The sequence below is a fragment of the Pleurodeles waltl genome, chromosome 4_1 (assembly GCF_031143425.1).
Source record: "Pleurodeles waltl isolate 20211129_DDA chromosome 4_1, aPleWal1.hap1.20221129, whole genome shotgun sequence".
In the NCBI taxonomy this organism is placed as follows: Eukaryota; Metazoa; Chordata; class Amphibia; order Caudata; family Salamandridae; genus Pleurodeles; species Pleurodeles waltl.
Genome location: NC_090442.1, coordinates 835,536,143 through 835,553,861, shown reverse-complemented (window position 1 = coordinate 835,553,861; position 17,719 = coordinate 835,536,143). Strand labels below are relative to the sequence as shown.

Sequence of the window (17,719 nt, the reverse complement as noted above, 5' to 3'; positions counted from 1 at the left end):
ACGGTGGGCTACCTTGGACCAAGAACTGAACCCTGTAAGTGTCTTACTTACCTGGTAAAACTAACAAAAACTTACCTCCCCCAGGAACTGTGAAAATTGCACTGTGTCCACTTTTGAAATAGCTATTTGTGAATAACTTGAAAAGTATACCTGCAATTGAAATGATTCAAAGTTCCTAATGTACTTACCTGCAATACCTTTCAAACAAGATATTACATGTTATATTTGAACCTGGGGTTCTTAAAATAAACTAAGAAAATATATTTTTCTATAACAAAACCTATTGGCTGGATTTGTCTCTGAGTGTGTGTACCTCATTTATTGTCTATGTGTATGTACAACAAATGCTTAACACTACTCCTTGGATAAGCCTACTGCTCGACCACACTACCACAAAAATAGAGCATTAGTATTATCTATTTTTACCACTATTTTACCTCTAAGGGGAACCCTTGGACTCTGTGCATGCTATTCCTTACTTTGAAATAGCACATACAGAGCCAACTTCCTACATTGGTGGCAGCGGTGGGATACAAGACTTTGCATTTGCTGGACTACTCAGCCAATACCTGATCACACGACAAATTCCAAAATTGTCATTAGAAATTGATTTTTGCAATTTGAAAAGTTTTCTAAATTCTTAAAAGACCTGCTAGGGCCTTGTGTTAGATCCTGTTTAGCATTTCTTTTAGAGTTCAAAAGTTTGTAAAAGTTTGAATTAGATTCTAGAACCAGTTTTAGATTCTTAAAAAGTATTCCAACTTTTAGAAGCAAAATGTCTAGCACAGATGTGACTGTGGTGGAACTCGACACCACACCTTACCTCCATCTACAGATGAGAGAGCTAAGGTCACTCTGTAAACTAAAGAAAATAGCAATGGGCCCCAAACCTACCAAAGTACAGCTCCAGGAGCTTTTGGCAGAGTTTGAAAAGGCCAACCCCTCTGAGGATGGCAACTCAGAGGATGAAGATAGTGACTTGGAGGGAAATTCCCCCCCTCCAGTCCTACTTAGGGAGAGCAGGGCTTCTCAAGCCCTGACTCCACAAATAATAGTCAGAGAGGCTGGTTCCCTCACAGGAGAGACCAACAACTCTGAAATCACTGAGGATAACCCCAGTGAAGAGGACATCCAGTTAGCCAGGATGGCCAAAAGATTGGCTTTGGAAAGACAGATCCTAGCCATAGAGAGGGAAAGACAAGAGATGGGCCTAGGACCCATCAATGGTGGCAGCAACATAAATAGGGTCCGAGATTCTCCTGACATGTTGAAAATCCCTAAAGGGATTGTAACTAAATATGAAGATGGTGATGACATCACCAAATGGTTCACAGCTTTTGAGAGGGCTTGTGTAACCAGAAAAGTGAACAAATCTCACTGGGGTGCTCTCCTTTGGGAAATGTTCACAGGAAAGTGTAGGGATAGACTCCTCACACTCTCTGGAAAAGATGCAGAATCTTATGACCTCATGAAGGGTACCCTGATTGAGGGCTTTGGATTCTCCACTGAGGAGTATAGGATTAGATTCAGGGGGGCTCAAAAATCCACGAGCCAGACCTGGGTTGACTTTGTAGACTACTCAGTAAAAACACTAGATGGTTGGATTCAAGGCAGTGGTGTAAGTAATTATGATGGGCTGTACAATTTATTTGTGAAAGAACACCTGTTAAGTAATTGTTTCAATGATAAACTGCATCAGCATCTGGTAGACCTAGGACCAATTTCTCCCCAAGAATTGGGAAAGAAGGCGGACCATTGGGTCAAGACTAGGGTGTCCAAAACTTCCACAGGGGGTGACCAAAAGAAAGGGGTCACAAAACCTCCCCAGGGGAAAGGTGGTGAGACAGCCAAAAATAAAAATAGTAAAGAGTCTTCTACAGGCCCCCAAAAACCTGCACAGGAGGGTGGGCCCAGAGCCTCTTCACAAACCAATCCTGGGTACAAGGGTAAAAACTTTTATCCCAAAAAGGCCTGGTGTCGAAACTGTAGTCAGTCTGGACACCAAACTGGAGACAAGGCCTGTCCCAAGAAAAGTTCCACTCCAAACTCCAATCCAGGTAACACTGGAATGGCTAGTCTCCAAGTGGGATCAACAGTGTGCCCAGAGCAAATCAGGGTCCACACTGAAGCTACTCTAGTCTCTGAGGGTGGGGTGGATTTAGCCACACTAGCTGCCTGGCCGCCTAACATGCAAAAATACAGGCAGCAGCTCTTTATTAATGGGACAAGTGTAGAGGGCCTGAGGGATACAGGTGCCAGTGTCACCATGGTGACAGAGAAACTGGTTTCCCCTGGCCAATACCTGACTGGAAAAACTTATACAGTCACCAACGCTGACAATCAGACTAAAGCACATCCAATGGCAATGGTAACTTTAGAATGGGGAGGGGTCAATGGCCTGAAACAGGTGGTGGTCTCCTCAAACATCCCAGTAGACTGTCTGCTTGGGAATGACCTGGAGTCCTCAGCATGGGCTGAGGTAGAACTAAAAACCCATGCAGCCATGCTGGGTATCCCTGAACTGGTGTGTGTAAAAACAAGAGCAAAATGCAAGGCACAGGGTGAAAAAGTAGAGCTGGAGTCTGGAAGAAAGGCCCAGCCTACCAAGAGAAAAGGAAAGTCAGTTGGGAAACCAACTGCAACACAGTCAGAAAAAGAGAACCTCTCTTCTCAGGAAGAAGTTCTGCCCTCTGAGGGAACTGAGCCTTTGGAACTTGAACCTTATCAGGTTGAGCTCTTAGGCCCAGGGGGACCCTCAAGGGAAGAGCTGTGTAAGGGACAAGAAACCTGTCCCTCTCTTGAAGGCCTTAGGCAGCAAGCTGCTGAAGAGTCCAAGGGCAAGAAAAGTGGAACACATAGGGTCTATTGGGAAGATGGACTCCTGTACACTGAGGCCAGAGACCCCAAACCTGGTGCCACTAGGAGAGTGGTAGTGCCTCAGTCGTTCAGAGAGTTTATTCTGACCTTAGCCCATGATATTCCCCTTGCTGGGCATTTGGGACAAACCAAGACGTGGGAGAGGTTAGTCAACCACTTCTACTGGCCCAATATGTCCCAGAAGGTTAAGGAGTTTTGCCTCTCCTGCCCCACCTGTCAATCCAGTGGTAAGACAGGTGGGCACCCAAAGGCCCCCCTCATTCCACTTCCAGTGGTGGGGGTCCCCTTTGAAAGAGTGGGTGTGGACATAGTTGGTCCACTGGAACCTCCCACAGCCTCAGGAAATATGTACATCCTAGTAGTAGTGGATCATGCTACTAGGTATCCTGAAGCTATTCCCCTTAGGTCAACTACTGCCCCTGCAGTAGCCAAGGCCCTCATTGGTATCTTTACCAGAGTGGGTTTCCCTAAGGAGGTGGTGTCTGACAGAGGTACCAACTTCATGTCAGCATACCTAAAACACATGTGGAATGAGTGTGGAGTGACTTACAAATTCACTACACCATACCATCCACAAACTAATGGCTTAGTTGAGAGATTCAACAAGACATTAAAAGGCATGATCATGGGGCTCCCAGAAAAACTCAAAAGGAGATGGGATGTCCTCTTGCCATGTCTGCTTTTTGCTTACAGAGAGGTGCCACAGAAGGGAGTAGGATTCTCACCCTTTGAACTTCTGTTTGGTCACCCTGTAAGGGGACCACTTGCTCTTGTTAAAGAAGGCTGGGAGAGACCTCTTCATGAGCCTAAACAAGACATAGTGGACTATTGTAGGAGGCTGGACTGGCTTGTAGTGAGTACCAAGGGGTACTTGCACCTTGCACCAGGCCCAGTTATCCCTTATTAGAGTATAGGGTGTCTAGCAGCTTAGGCTGATAGATAATGGTAGCTTAGCAAAGCAGCTCAGGCTGAACTAGGAGACGTGTGAAGCTACTACAGTACCACCTAGTGTCATATGCACAATATCATAAGAAAACACAATACACAGTTATACTAAAAATAAAGGTACTTTATTTTTATGACAATATGCCAAAGTATCTTAGCGTGTACCCTCAGTGAGAGGATAGGAATATACACAAGATATATATACACAATAGCAAAAATATGCAGTATAGTCTTAGAAAACAGTGCAAACAATGTATAGTTACAATAGGATGCAATGGGGAAACATAGGGATAGGGGCAACACAAACCATATACTCCAGAAGTGGAATGCGAACCACGAATGGACCCCAAACCTATGTGACCTTGTAGAGGGTCGCTGGGACTATTAGAAAATAGTGAGAGTTAGAAAAATAACCCTCCCCAAGACCCTGAAAAGTGAGTGCAAAGTGCACTAAAGTTCCCCTAAGGACAAAATAGTCGTGTTAGAGGGAGAATGCAAGGAAAACACAAATCAGCAATGCAACAACGATGGATTCCTGTCTGAGGGTACCTGTGGAACAAGGGGACCAAGTCCAAAAGTCACAAGCAGCTCGTAGCTGGGCAGATGCCCAAGAAATGCCAGCGGTTGGTGCAAAGAAGCTCTTACTAGGCTGAAGAGCTGTGAATACTGCAGGAACGACAAGGGCTAGAGACTTCCCCTTTGGAGGATGGATCCCCCACGCCTTTGAGAGTCGTGCAGAAGTGTTTTCCCGCCGGATGGCCGCCAACAAGCCTTGCTACACGCAAATCGTGCGTTTGGCGTTTTTGGACGCTGCTGGGGCCCAGGAGGGACCAGGAGGTCGCAAATTGGACCTGCAGAGAGAGGGGACGTCGAGCAAGACAAAGAGCCCTCACTGAAGCAGGTAGCACCCGGAGAAGTGCCAGAAACAGGCACTACGAGGATGCGTGAAACGGTGCTCGCCGAAGTTGCACAAAGGAGTCCCACGTCGCCGGAGACCAACTTAGAAAGTCGTGCAATGCAGGTTAGAGTGCCGTGGACCCAGGCTTGGCTGTGCACGAAGGATTTCCGCCGGAAGTGCACAGGGGCCGGAGTAGCTTGCAAAGTCGCGGTTCCCAGCAATGCAGCCCAGCGAGGTGAGGCAAGGACTTACCTCCACCAAACTTGGGCTGAAGAGTCACTGGACTGTGGGGGTCACTTGGACGGTGTCGCTGGATTCGAGGGACCTCGCTCGTCGTGCTGAGAGGAGACCCAAGGGACCGGTAATGCAGCTTTTTGGTGCCTGCGGTTGCAGGGGGAAGATTCCGTCGACCCACGGGAGATTTCTTCGGAGCTTCTGGTGCAGAGAGGAGGCAGACTACCCCCACAGCATGCACAAGCAGGAAAACAGTCGAGAAGGCGGCAGGATCAGCGTTACAGAGTTGCAGTAGTCGTCTTTGCTACTATGTTGCAGGTTTGCAGGCTTCCAGCGCGGTCAGCGGTCGATTCCTTATCAGAAGGTGAAGAGGGAGATGCAGAGGAACTCGGCTGAGCTCATGCATTCGTTATCTAAAGTTTCCCCAGAGACAGAGACCCTAAATAGCCAGAAAAGAGGGTTTGGCTACCTAGGAGAGAGGAAAGGCTACTAACACCTGAAGGAGCCTATCAGCAGGAGTCTCTGACGTCACCTGGTGGCACTGGCCACTCAGAGCAGTCCAGTGTGCCAGCAGCACCTCTGTTTCCAAGATGGCAGAGGTCTGGAGCACACTGGAGGAGCTCTGGACACCTCCCAGGGGAGGTGCAGGTCAGGGGAGTGGTCACTCCCCTTTCCTTTGTCCAGTTTCGCGCCAGAGCAGGGGCTAAGGGGTCCCTGAACCGGTGTAGACTGGCTTATGCAGAATTGGGTACATCTGTGCCCAACAAAGCATTTCCAGAGGCTGGGGGAGTCTACTCCTCCCCTGCCTTCACACCATTTTCCAAAGGGAGAGGGTGTCACACCCTCTCTCAGAGGAAGTTCTTTGTTCTGCCATCCTGGGCCAGGCCTGGCTGGACCCCAGGAGGGCAGCTGCCTGTCTGAGGGGTTGGCAGCAGCAGCAGCTGCAGTGAAACCCCAGGAAGGGCAGTCTGGCAGTACCAGGGTCTGTGCTACAGACCACTGGGATCATGTAATTGTACCAACAATGCCAGGATGGCATAGAGGGGGCAATTCCATGATCATTGACATGTTACATGGCCATATTCGGAGTTACCATGGTGAAGCTACATATAGGTAGTGACCTATATGTAGTGCACGCGTGTAATGGTGTCCCGCACTCACAAAGTTCAGTGAATTGGCTCTGAACAATGTGGGGGCACCTTGGCTAGTGCCAGGGTGCCCTCACACTAAGTAACTTTGCACCTAACCTTTACCAGGTAAAGGTTAGACATATAGGTGACTTATAAGTTACTTAAGTGCAGTGTAAAATGGCTGTGAAATAACGTGGATGTTATTTCACTCAGGCTGCAGTGGCAGGCCTGTGTAAGAATTGTCAGAGCTCCCTATGGGTGGCAAAAGAAATGCTGCAGCCCATAGGGATCTCCTGGAACCCCAATACCCTGGGTACCTCAGTACCATATACTAGGGAATTATAAGGGTGTTCCAGTAAGCCAATGTAAATTGGTAAAAATGGTCACTAGCCTGTTAGTGACAATTTGAAAGTAATGAGAGAGCATAACCACTGAGGTTCTGGTTAGCAGAGCCTCAGTGAGACAGTTAGGCACCACACAGGGAACATATACATGCACACCTATGAGCACTGGGGCCCTGTGTGACAGGGTCCCAGTGACACATACATATAGGCCACAAACCTATGAGCACTGGGGTCCTGACCAGCAGGATCCCAGTGACACATAACAACCATACTGAAAACATAGTGTTTTCACTATGAGCACTGAGGCCTGGCTATCAGGATCCCAGTGAGACAGTGAAAACAGTGACAAACATCCTGACATACACTCACAAACAGGCCAAAAGTGGGGGTAACAAGGCTAGAAAGAGGCTACCTTCTCACAACTATGTACTTGGCCTTCGCTCTAGAATGGCAGAGTACATGGAAAAGGCAACCAAAAACCTTGAGGCCAGCCAACAGCTCCAGAAGTTTTGGTATGACCAAAAGGCTGCAATGGTTGAGTTCCAACCAGGGCAGAAAGTCTGGGTTCTGGAGCCTGTGGCTCCCAGGGCACTTCAGGACAAATGGAGTGGCCCTTACCCAGTGCTAGAAAGGAAGAGTCAGGTCACCTACCTGGTGGACCTGGGCACAAGCAGGAGCCCCAAGAGGGTGATCCATGTGAACCGCCTTAAGCTCTTCCACGACAGGGCTGATGTCAATCTGTTGATGGTAACAGATGAGGATCAGGAGGCAGAGAGTGAACCTCTCCCTGATCTTCTGTCATCAGACCCAAAAGATGGCTCAGTAGATGGAGTGATCTACTCAGACACCCTCTCTGGCCAAAAGCAAGCTGATTGTAGGAGAGTCCTACAACAGTTTCCTGAACTCTTCTCCCTAACCCCTGGTCAGACACACCTGTGTACCCATGATGTGGACACAGGAGACGGCATGCCTGTCAAAAACAAAATTTTTAGACAGTCTGACCATGTTAAGGAAAGCATCAAGGTGGAAGTCCACAAGATGCTGGAATTGGGAGTAATTGAGCGCTCGGACAGCCCCTGGGCTAGCCCAGTGGTTTTAGTCCCCAAACCTCACACCAAAGATGGAAAGAAAGAGATGAGGTTTTGTGTGGACTACAGAGGGCTCAACTCTGTCACCAAGACAGATGCTCATCCCATTCCTAGAGCTGATGAGCTCATAGACAAATTAGGTGCTGCCAAATTCTTAAGTACCTTTGACTTGACAGCAGGGTACTGGCAAATAAAAATGGCACCTGGAGCAAAAGAGAAAACAGCATTCTCCACACCTGATGGGCATTATCAGTTTACTGTTATGCCCTTTGGTTTAAAGAATGCCCCTGCCACCTTCCAAAGGTTGGTGAATCAAGTCCTTGCTGGTTTGGAGTCCTTTAGCACAGCTTATCTTGATGATATTGCTGTCTTTAGCTCGAAATGCCTCCTTGGCATGGTTGCCCCCTGACTTTTTGCCTTTGCTGATGCTATGTTTACAATTGAAAGTGTGCTGAGGCCTGCTAACCAGGCCCCAGCACCAGTGTTCTTTCCCTAACCTGTACTTTTGTATCCACAATTGGCAGACCCTGGCATCCAGATAAGTCCCTTGTAACTGGTACTTCTAGTACCAAGGGCCCTGATGCCAAGGAAGGTCTCTAAGGGCTGCAGCATGTCTTATGCCACCCTGGAGACCTCTCACTCAGCACAGACACACTGCTTGCCAGCTTGTGTGTGCTAGTGAGAACAAAACGAGTAAGTCGACATGGCACTCCCCTCAGGGTGCCATGCCAACCTCTCACTGCCTATGCAGTATAGGTAAGACACCCCTCTAGCAGGCCTTACAGCCCTAAGGCAGGGTGCACTATACCATAGGTGAGGGTACCAGTGCATGAGCATGGTACCCCTACAGTGTCTAAACAAAACCTTAGACATTGTAAGTGCAGGGTAGCCATAAGAGTATATGGTCTGGGAGTTTGTCAAACACGAACTCCACAGCACCATAATGGCTACACTGAAAACTGGGAAGTTTGGTATCAAACTTCTCAGCACAATAAATGCACACTGATGCCAGTGTACATTTTATTGCAAAATACACCCCAGAGGGCACCTTAGAGGTGCCCCCTGAAACTTAACCGACTGTCTGTGTAGGCTGACTAGTTCCAGCAGCCTGCCACACTAGAGACATGTTGCTGGCCCCATGGGGAGAGTGCCTTTGTCACTCTGAGGCCAGTAACAAAGCCTGCACTGGGTGGAGATGCTAACACCTCCCCCAGGCAGGAGCTGTAACACCTGGCGGTGAGCCTCAAAGGCTCACCCCTTTGTCACAGCCCAGCAGGGCACTCCAGCTTAGTGGAGTTGCCCGCCCCCTCCGGCCACGGCCCCCACTTTTGGCGGCAAGGCTGGAGGGAACAAAGAAAGCAACAAGGAGGAGTCACTGGCCAGTCAGGACAGCCCCTAAGGTGTCCTGAGCTGAGGTGACTCTAACTTTTAGAAATCCTCCATCTTGCAGATGGAGGATTCCCCCAATAGGGTTAGGATTGTGACCCCCTCCCCTTGGGAGGAGGCACAAAGAGGGTGTACCCACCCTCAGGGCTAGTAGCCATTGGCTACTAACCCCCCAGACCTAAACACGCCCTTAAATTTAGTATTTAAGTGCTACCCTGAACCCTAGAAAATTAGATTCCTGCAACAACAAGAAGAAGGACTGCCTAGCTGAAAACCCCTGCAGAGGAAGACCAGAAGACTACAACTGCCTTGGCTCCAGAAACTCACCGGCCTGTCTCCTGCCTTCCAAAGAACTCTGCTCGAGCGACGCCTTCCAAAGGGACCAGCGACCTCTGAATCCTCTGAGGACTGCCCTGCTTCGACGACGACAAGAAACTCCCGAGGACAGCGGACCTGCTCCAAAAAGACTGCAACTTTGTTTCAAGAAGCAGCTTTAAAGAACCCTGCAACTCCCCGCAAGAAGCGTGAGACTTGCAACACTGCACCCGGCGACCCCGACTCGGCTGGTGGAGAACCAACACCTCAGGGAGGACCCCCGGACTACTCTACGACTGTGAGTACCAAAACCTGTCCCCCCTGAGCCCCCACAGCGCCGCCTGCAGAGGGAATCCCGAGGCTTCCCCTGACCGCGACTCTCTGAAACCTAAGTCCCGACGCCTGGAAAAGACCCTGCACCCGCAGCCCCCAGGACCTGAAGGACCAGACTTTCACTGCAGAAGTGACCCCCAGGAGTCCCTCTCCCTTGCCCAAGTGGAGGTTTCCCCGAGGAAGCCCCCCCTTGCCTGCCTGCAGCGCTGAAGAGATCCCTTGATCTCTCATGGACTTCCATTGCGAACCCGACGCTTGTTCTAACACTGCACCCGGCCGCCCCCGCGCCGCTGAGGGTGAAATTTCTGTGTGGGCTTGTGTCCCCCCCGGTGCCCTACAAAACCCCCCTGGTCTGCCTCCGAAGACGCGGGTACTTACCTGCAAGCAGACCGGAACCGGGGCACCCCCTTCTCTCCATTCTAGCCTATGCGTTTTGGGCACCACTTTGAACTCTGCACCTGACCGGCCCTGAGCTGCTGGTGTGGTAACTTTGGGGTTGCTCTGAACCCCCAACGGTGGGCTACCTTGGACCAAGAACTGAACCCTGTAAGTGTCTTACTTACCTGGTAAAACTAACAAAAACTTACCTCCCCCAGGAACTGTGAAAATTGCACTGTGTCCACTTTTGAAATAGCTATTTGTGAATAACTTGAAAAGTATACCTGCAATTGAAATGATTCAAAGTTCCTAATGTACTTACCTGCAATACCTTTCAAACAAGATATTACATGTTAAATTTGAACCTGGGGTTCTTAAAATAAACTAAGAAAAGATATTTTTCTATAACAAAACCTATTGGCTGGATTTGTCTCTGAGTGTGTGTACCTCATTTATTGTCTATGTGTATGTACAACAAATGCTTAACACTACTCCTTGGATAAGCCTACTGCTCGACCACACTACCACAAAAATAGAGCATTAGTATTATCTATTTTTACCACTATTTTACCTCTAAGGGGAACCCTTGGACTCTGTGCATGCTATTCCTTACTTTGAAATAGCACATAGAGCCAACTTCCTACACACACTCAGACAAATCCAGCCAATAGGTTTTGTTATAGAAAAATATATTTTCTTAGTTTATTTTAAGAACCACAGGTTCAAATTTTACATGTAATAGCTCATTTGAAAGGTATTGCAGGTAAGTACTCTAGGAACTTTGAACCATTACTTTAGCATGTATACTTTTCACATAAAACACAATGAGCTGTTTTAAAAGTGGACACAGTGCAATTTTCACAGTTCCTGGTGGAGGTAAGTTATTGTTAGTTTTCACAGGTAAGTAAGTCACTTACAGTTTTCAGTTTTTGGTCCAAGGTAGCCCACCGTTGGGGGTTCAGAGCAACCCCAAAGTTATCACACCAGCAGCTCAGGGCCGGTCATGTGCAAAGGTCAAAGAGGTTCCCAAAACACATAGGCTTCAATGGAGAGAAGGGGGTGCCCCGGTTCCAGTCTGCCAGCAGGTAAGTACCCGCGTCTTCGGAGGGCAGACCAGGGGGGTTTTGTAGGGCACCGGGGGGGACACAAGTCAGCACAGAAAGTACACCCTCAGCAGCGCGGGGGCCGCCGGGTGCAGTGTGCAAACACGCGTCGGGTTTTCAATGGAAGTCAATGAGAGATCAAGGGATCTCTTCAGCGTCGCTGGCAGGCAAGAGGGGGGCTCCTCGGGGTAGCCACCACCTGGGCAAGGGAGAGGGCCTCCTGGGGGTCACTCCTGCACAGAAGTTCCGTTTCTTTAGGGGCTGGGGGCTGCGGGTGCAGGGTCTTTTCCAGCCGTCGGGAAATGGAGTTCAGACAGTCGCGGTCAGGGGGAGCCTGGGGATTTCCTCTGCAGGCGTCGCTGTGGGGGCTCAGGGGGGACAACTTTGGTTACTCACAGTCGTAGAGTCGCCGGAGGGTCCTCCCTGAGTTGGTTGTTCTCCACCAGTCGAGTCGGGGTCGCCGGGTGCAGTGTTGCAAGTCTCACGCTTCTTGCGGGGAGTTGCAGGGGTCTTTAAATCTGCTCCTTGTAACAAAGTTGCAGTTCTTTTGGAGCAGTGCCACTGTCCTCGGGAGTTTCTTGTCTTCTTCGAAGTAGGGCAGTCCTCAGAGGATTCAGAGGTCGTTGGTCCCTTGGAAAGCGTCGCTGGAGCAGGGTTCTTTGGAAAGCAGGAGACAGGCCGGTGAGTCTGGGGCCAAGGCAGTTGGTGTCTTCTGTTCTTCCTCTGCAGGGGTTTTTCAGCTCAGCAGTCCTTCTTCTTGTAGTTGCAGGAATCTAATTTCTAGGTTCAGGGAGAGCCCTTAAATACTAAATTTAAGGGCGTGTTTAGGTCTGGGGGGTTAGTAGCCAATGGCTACTAGCCCTGAGGGGGAGTACACCCTCTTTGTGCCTCCTCCCAAGGGGAGGGGGTCACATCCCTAATCCTATTGGGGGAATCCTCCATCTGCAAGATGGAGGATTTCTAAAAGTTAGAGTCACTTCAGCTCAGGACACCCTAGGGGCTGTCCTGACTGGCCAGTGACTCCTCCTTGTTGCTTTCTTTGTTTCCTCCAGCCTTGCCGCCAAAAGTGGGGGCCGTGGCCGGAGGGGGCGGGCAACTCCACTAAGCTGGAGTGCCCTGCTGTGCTGTGACAAAGGGGTGAGCCTTTGAGGCTCACCGCCAGGTGTTACCGCTCCTGCCTGGGGGAGGTGTTAGCATCTCCACCCAGTGCAGGCTTTGTTACTGGCCTCAGAGTGACAAAGGCACTCTCCCCATGGGGCCAGCAACATGTCTCTAGTGTGGCAGGCTGCTGGAACCAGTCAGCCTACACAGATAGTCGGTTAGGTTTCAGGGGGCACCTCTAAGGTGCCCTCTGTGGTGTATTTTACAATAAAATGTACACTGGCATCAGGGTGCATTTATTGTGCTGAGAAGTTTGATACCAAACTTCCCAGTTTTCAGTGTAGCCATTATGGTGCTGTGGAGTTCGTGTAAAACAGACTCCCAGACCATATACTCTTATGGCTACCCTGCACTTACAATGTCTAAGGTTTTGCTTAGACACTGTAGGGGCACAGTGCTCATGCACTGGTACCCTCACCTATGGTATAGTGCACCCTGCCTTAGGGCTGTAAGGCCTGCTAAAGGGGTGTCTTACCTATACTGCATAGGCAGTGAGAGGCTGGCATGGCACCCTGAGGGGAGTGCCATGTCGACTTACTCATTTTGTTCTCACTAGCACACACAAGCTGGTAAGCAGTGTGTCTGTGCTGAGTGAGGGGTCTCCAGTGTGGCATAATACATGCTGCAGCCCTTAGAGACCTTCCCTGGCATCGGGGCCCTTGGTACCAGAGGTACCAGTTACAAAGGACTTATCTGGATGCCAGGGTGTGCCAATTGTGGAATCAAAAGTACAGGTTAGGGAAAGAACACTGGTGCTGGGGCCTGGTTAGCAGGCCTCAGCACACTTTCAATTCAAAACATAGCATCAGCAAAGGCAAAAAGTCAGGGGGTAACCATGCCAAGGAGGCATTTCCTTACAACTTGTGATAAAGGAATATGAAATTTGAACAGGGTTGCCTTGTGGAAGAGAATATTGGGTGAGGGGGAGAGCGGAGATGAGCAGAACTCTATTAAGTTAGATGTAGTCTGTCTATTCAAGATGTGCTGTTGGGAGCTGGATTGAGAGGCTCCCTTGGTGTACCTAACCCTAGGGTGAACAAGAATCCTATGTATCTGAAAGATTATATTTGCTAATGTTTTAATGATTTTTTTGGTCATGCCTCTGTGTTGAATTATCTTCCTTCTGGTTGTCTCACTCCTGCCTTAATAATGAATTCTTCTGGATTCAACTTCATGATTGTGGTATTTACATTTCACTAGGTATGGTTTGTTATTTCTGTTCAAGGGGAAAGATGTGCAATACCTTGGAACTTCCTCGTCTGGGTTTTCCCTTATAGAATATTGGGAGTTGAACTTGGTGTGTGTTCCACTGTGCCAAGCCGACTGCCATTGTGGATGAGATGCCTTCTAATAAACTAACCTGTGAACCAATTATTGCATCTGCGTGAACTTTGGGCTCAATGTGCCAGAATTTAGGTAAGACACACATCATCTATGCTCTAACATATGATAGCAATGCCAAGATAATACAAAACACAGATGACTTAATGTTCAAAGTACCCCGCTCTGCCAACCAAGCACACTGTCTAAAGACTTACAAAACCCAGGCAGCCTTGGGATTTTACTTCTCAAAACCCACTAACACTGCAGTGCTAAGCCGCTGTACCTGGTGGAAAAAAACAATCCAGGCAGGAAATCTCCACTTGTCTATCAGCAATGAGGTAGCAAACTATGAGCAGTAGTCATTCGATATCAGTTAGCTTATAGCCGCTAAACACCCCTAAAGCAGTGGTTTCCGGTCTGGGGACAATTGGAGGGGGGGGGGGGGGGGTTTGGTTGCGACTGCTTAGAAAATCAAACAATAGAAACAGAATAAATAAAATGGCTTAAAATACAATTGAAAAATTTAAAACATACTGTAAATGCCAAAGAATTTCAAATTGTAGGCTAAAAATTAAATTAGTAGCCTTAGATTGATTCATGTGATCAGAGCACATGTGCATTAAGCAAAATATAGCAGTGGTTCCCAACCTGTGGTCCAGGGACCCCTGGGGGTTCGTGAAGCCTCATCAGGTTGTCCGTGACTGCTGAGAAATTAAATAATATTAACAGATTAGGGCCCCAGCTTTCAGTAATGACTCAGTTGGGGGTCCCCAGATTCCGAATACCGGGTTCCAGTATTGATAAAGTGGGTGTCCACAGAAGTCAAAAGGATGGGAACCCATGGACTATAGTATGGACGATGTGTGGCTTCAACTGAATTTAGAGCAGCCCCAACCTTCCTGTTAACATTTTTTTTTATTTTCGTTTGCAAATTAAATAAAATGTGTTATCATTTGTGTATGTGTTCGATTAATACTTGTTTCTCTATTTTTTGGGATTCACTAAGTTTCATTCATCAGCAAGGTTTAGGCCGGGGTCCCGGGCATCCAGTGATGTCTCAGTGTGGGGTCCCGGGATTCCAATACTGATTCAGTGAGGGTTCCAACAGAAGTCAAAAGATTGGAAGCCACTGCCCTACAACGATGAAGCATGTGACAGGTACATAAAAAAGTAGTTTCCCAAACTGCCTCTGCCTACAACTAACACAGGCTTTCAAACAGAGTCCCATTTGTGTGATGCACTACTTGGTAAACTTCTGCATTGTCAATCTGTTATTTGTGCCTCTTTAAATGATGGGCAGATCCTGCCCACACCCTTAACGAACCCTCCAACCACTGCCTAGCCTTTTTTATTCTGATTAAGTGTAATAAAGCAAGACAAATAAACTACAGTGATACAATCTAATCATTAAAAAATAAAAAATAAATGATAAGTAATACACTACTAAGAATACTTACATTTCCTTGACTGCATTTCAAACTGACTTAGAAACTGTTTATTGCAGGGCGTCACAACAGGATTCTGCCCATGCAATTCCTTTTTGGGAAATAAATCCATTAATTTTTTAGATGATAACTCGGAACCAACAGAGATGAGAGCAAACCTAAAAGAAGAAAATTGAAGTGGCATAAAAGAAACATCAAAATTTAAGAAAACCAAACCATAATCCACAATCACTTTCTTAGAATTAAGTAGACTCAAAATACTGCACTGGAGTATGTTTTTCTGTGCAGTCAAAATGCATTACTTTAAAGCTTTTAGCATTATAGCTTTTACTATGATGGACAAAATCTCCTTTATTGAATGAAAACGTGCTTCTCTACCATATAGGTTCTTAAAGGACTAGAAAGTTCTTAAGAGTGCTCACAACATGTCCATTAAGTTACCATTACATATTCACACATTCTTACTTGACATAAGTTATTCCATCTACTGGCAGGCAATATGCTGTAACATGTATTTGTTGATGTCTAAAGGTCACCTACATTTGCTATGTTTGAAACCGGACTGAGTAGGAGATCTGGTTGTCACTTTACTACGTGGTCAGTTGTATTTGTTTGCTGATACCTAATTAAGTTGGCAGCAATGGGTTCAGACTCATGCTGGTGCTACAATTGTTCCCCAGGTAACTTTTCTGACAGACTGAAATTGTTTACCATCATAAGAGGTTTAGTTTAAACGTTAAACATTTATGTCTGTGTACCTGAACCAAATTCATCTTATTACAAACTCGGAGGCCACGTTCAACTGGCTACGAATAGGGAGCTGCAAACTGAAGGATCTCGGAGATCTCTGAAAACTAACAAGTAACGATTCTTCTTTTGCTGCTTGTTATCAGGCCAAAGGTCCCATGAACCTTATCTTAGAATGTGGAGTCGCCAATCGCTACCTTGGGATGAAGTGTTGTACCTGTCCCGTGCATGGACTCCACTGAATTTGCATACTGCATTTTATTTACCTCCAATCTATGTCTGTTGAACCCCTAGCTTTAGCATGGACTTCCGTCACTAAAAGGTGACCAACGCACTTACAGTGCACATACTGCAAGTCTGAAAAGGAGTGAAGCTACCAAAGAGGGCTGTGCGACGGCAGCTGCCCAAAACAGGAGCAAGCAATCTTTTTTGGTGTACCGATGACAGCTGTCAGCTTGCTGTGAACTTATGCCAAACACACCATTGAAGCACCTTCTCCTGTGGACAGAGACTGAGAACAGCACATAGCTGTAGTTGTAAAGAAGTGCAGAATATTACGTAGCGGCCCCACTTGACAGCCATTCTCTCTCCATGAGCATCAATATAGGCAAATCCACTCTTGGGACTATTTCATAATATTTTCCCCAATACAAACTTATCTCTAACTCCACTGATGTGCAGGAAATCCATATTGTCTAGTGAATAGCAAACTCAGTCCTCTATACGATCATGAAGTCACATTGAGAAAGTCACCATAGCTATGACACAGTCATGTTCATACCACACAATGCTCAACACACTGGAAATCTAGGAATAGACTATAATTAAAGTCTTTTTAAAAACCTAAATTGACGTTGAAGCAGCCAAGAGTCAAATCCACATGTACATCTCTTGGGTTTCTGCCCCACAAGCCAGAGCAAGGACCCATCAACCCAATAGAGGGAGAACTGAAACTCAGCTTGTGCGGTACATCGGAGGTCACTGCTATTGCTCTTGCGCTGAAGCAACAATTGCATATGCATGTCAAACCTTGACATCTTAAATGGTGGCACCAGATGAAAAGTTGCAAAGCTAACTATTTTAGAAGATTGGGTGAAAGAGGAGGTGCACCACATCCTAAGAATCTTTTACTGCTCACCCACATTAGATAAACTAAGCTCTCTTTTACAAACCCTACACAGTATGGCAAGGAACTAAAAACAATAATTTGTTTTGAGGCATTCAACAAACTTAGATTAAGTACCTTCAGTGAATGTGCAAAACAGCCTCCCTCAGTATAAAGATAGCCAAGGGTAAAGTCACCTCAGAGCTTTAAAATCCATCTATGATGAATGATACCACGCTACCAATTTTATGGCGAGACCCTGATTATGTGTAAGTCCCTTCTAATGTACTTCCAAAAGCAGCACAATGCCATAGGAACAGAACCTCTGAAGGCTACTACATTCTATCAGTTCAGGAATGCAACATATTTTAATGCTGCTTCCCAGAGTTGTAAGTCACTTATTAGCAGATTCTGTTTATGAGGCAAATAAGTGCTTGAGCATGTAAATAGTGCTCATGTACTTCCTGTAGAAGCAAGTGAGGAACTGGAAGGCGAGAGGTATGGGATAAAGAGATTGTCCTTCATGGTTGATTAAGGTCCAGTACCACCTAAATTGGCCTGGATAGGAGACCCAAAGTGAGGTACATCTCAAACTCAAACTTATTTTCTGCTTCAAGGTCAAAAGTGCCAGAGCCTGAAATAAAAGTGTTTTAGTGGGAGGTTGAATTCAATCTCCTAGCTCCAAGTAAAAATAGGGAGTACTTACTGGGTCTGAAGTCCTGTCAAGATATTTTCGATCACTCAGATTGTGAGCCCCGAGTATTGCCGTATATGTTTTGAAGTAGCCATTTGACTTTGAGTAATGTGAATAGTCCTTTGGCACGGATTCATCACTTAATACAGACAGGAAGAGAGAGAGAGAGGTGTTCTATGCCTGTATTGTTTCACAAAAAAGTTAAAGAGTTAT

General features: G+C 47.1%; 1 protein-coding gene across 8 annotated transcripts in view; it reads right to left on the bottom strand.

The window, feature by feature from the left end:
- Positions 1-17,719, bottom strand: part of CPSF6 (cleavage and polyadenylation specific factor 6) — a 532,852-nt gene that overhangs the window by 284,115 nt on the left and 231,018 nt on the right. For all 8 annotated transcript variants that reach the window (XM_069229589.1, XM_069229590.1, XM_069229588.1 and 5 more), the window contains exon 4: positions 14,973-15,118. In XM_069229589.1, coding sequence (XP_069085690.1) covers positions 14,973-15,118 — 146 coding nt within the window. The remainder of the gene's footprint in view (positions 1-14,972; positions 15,119-17,719) is intronic.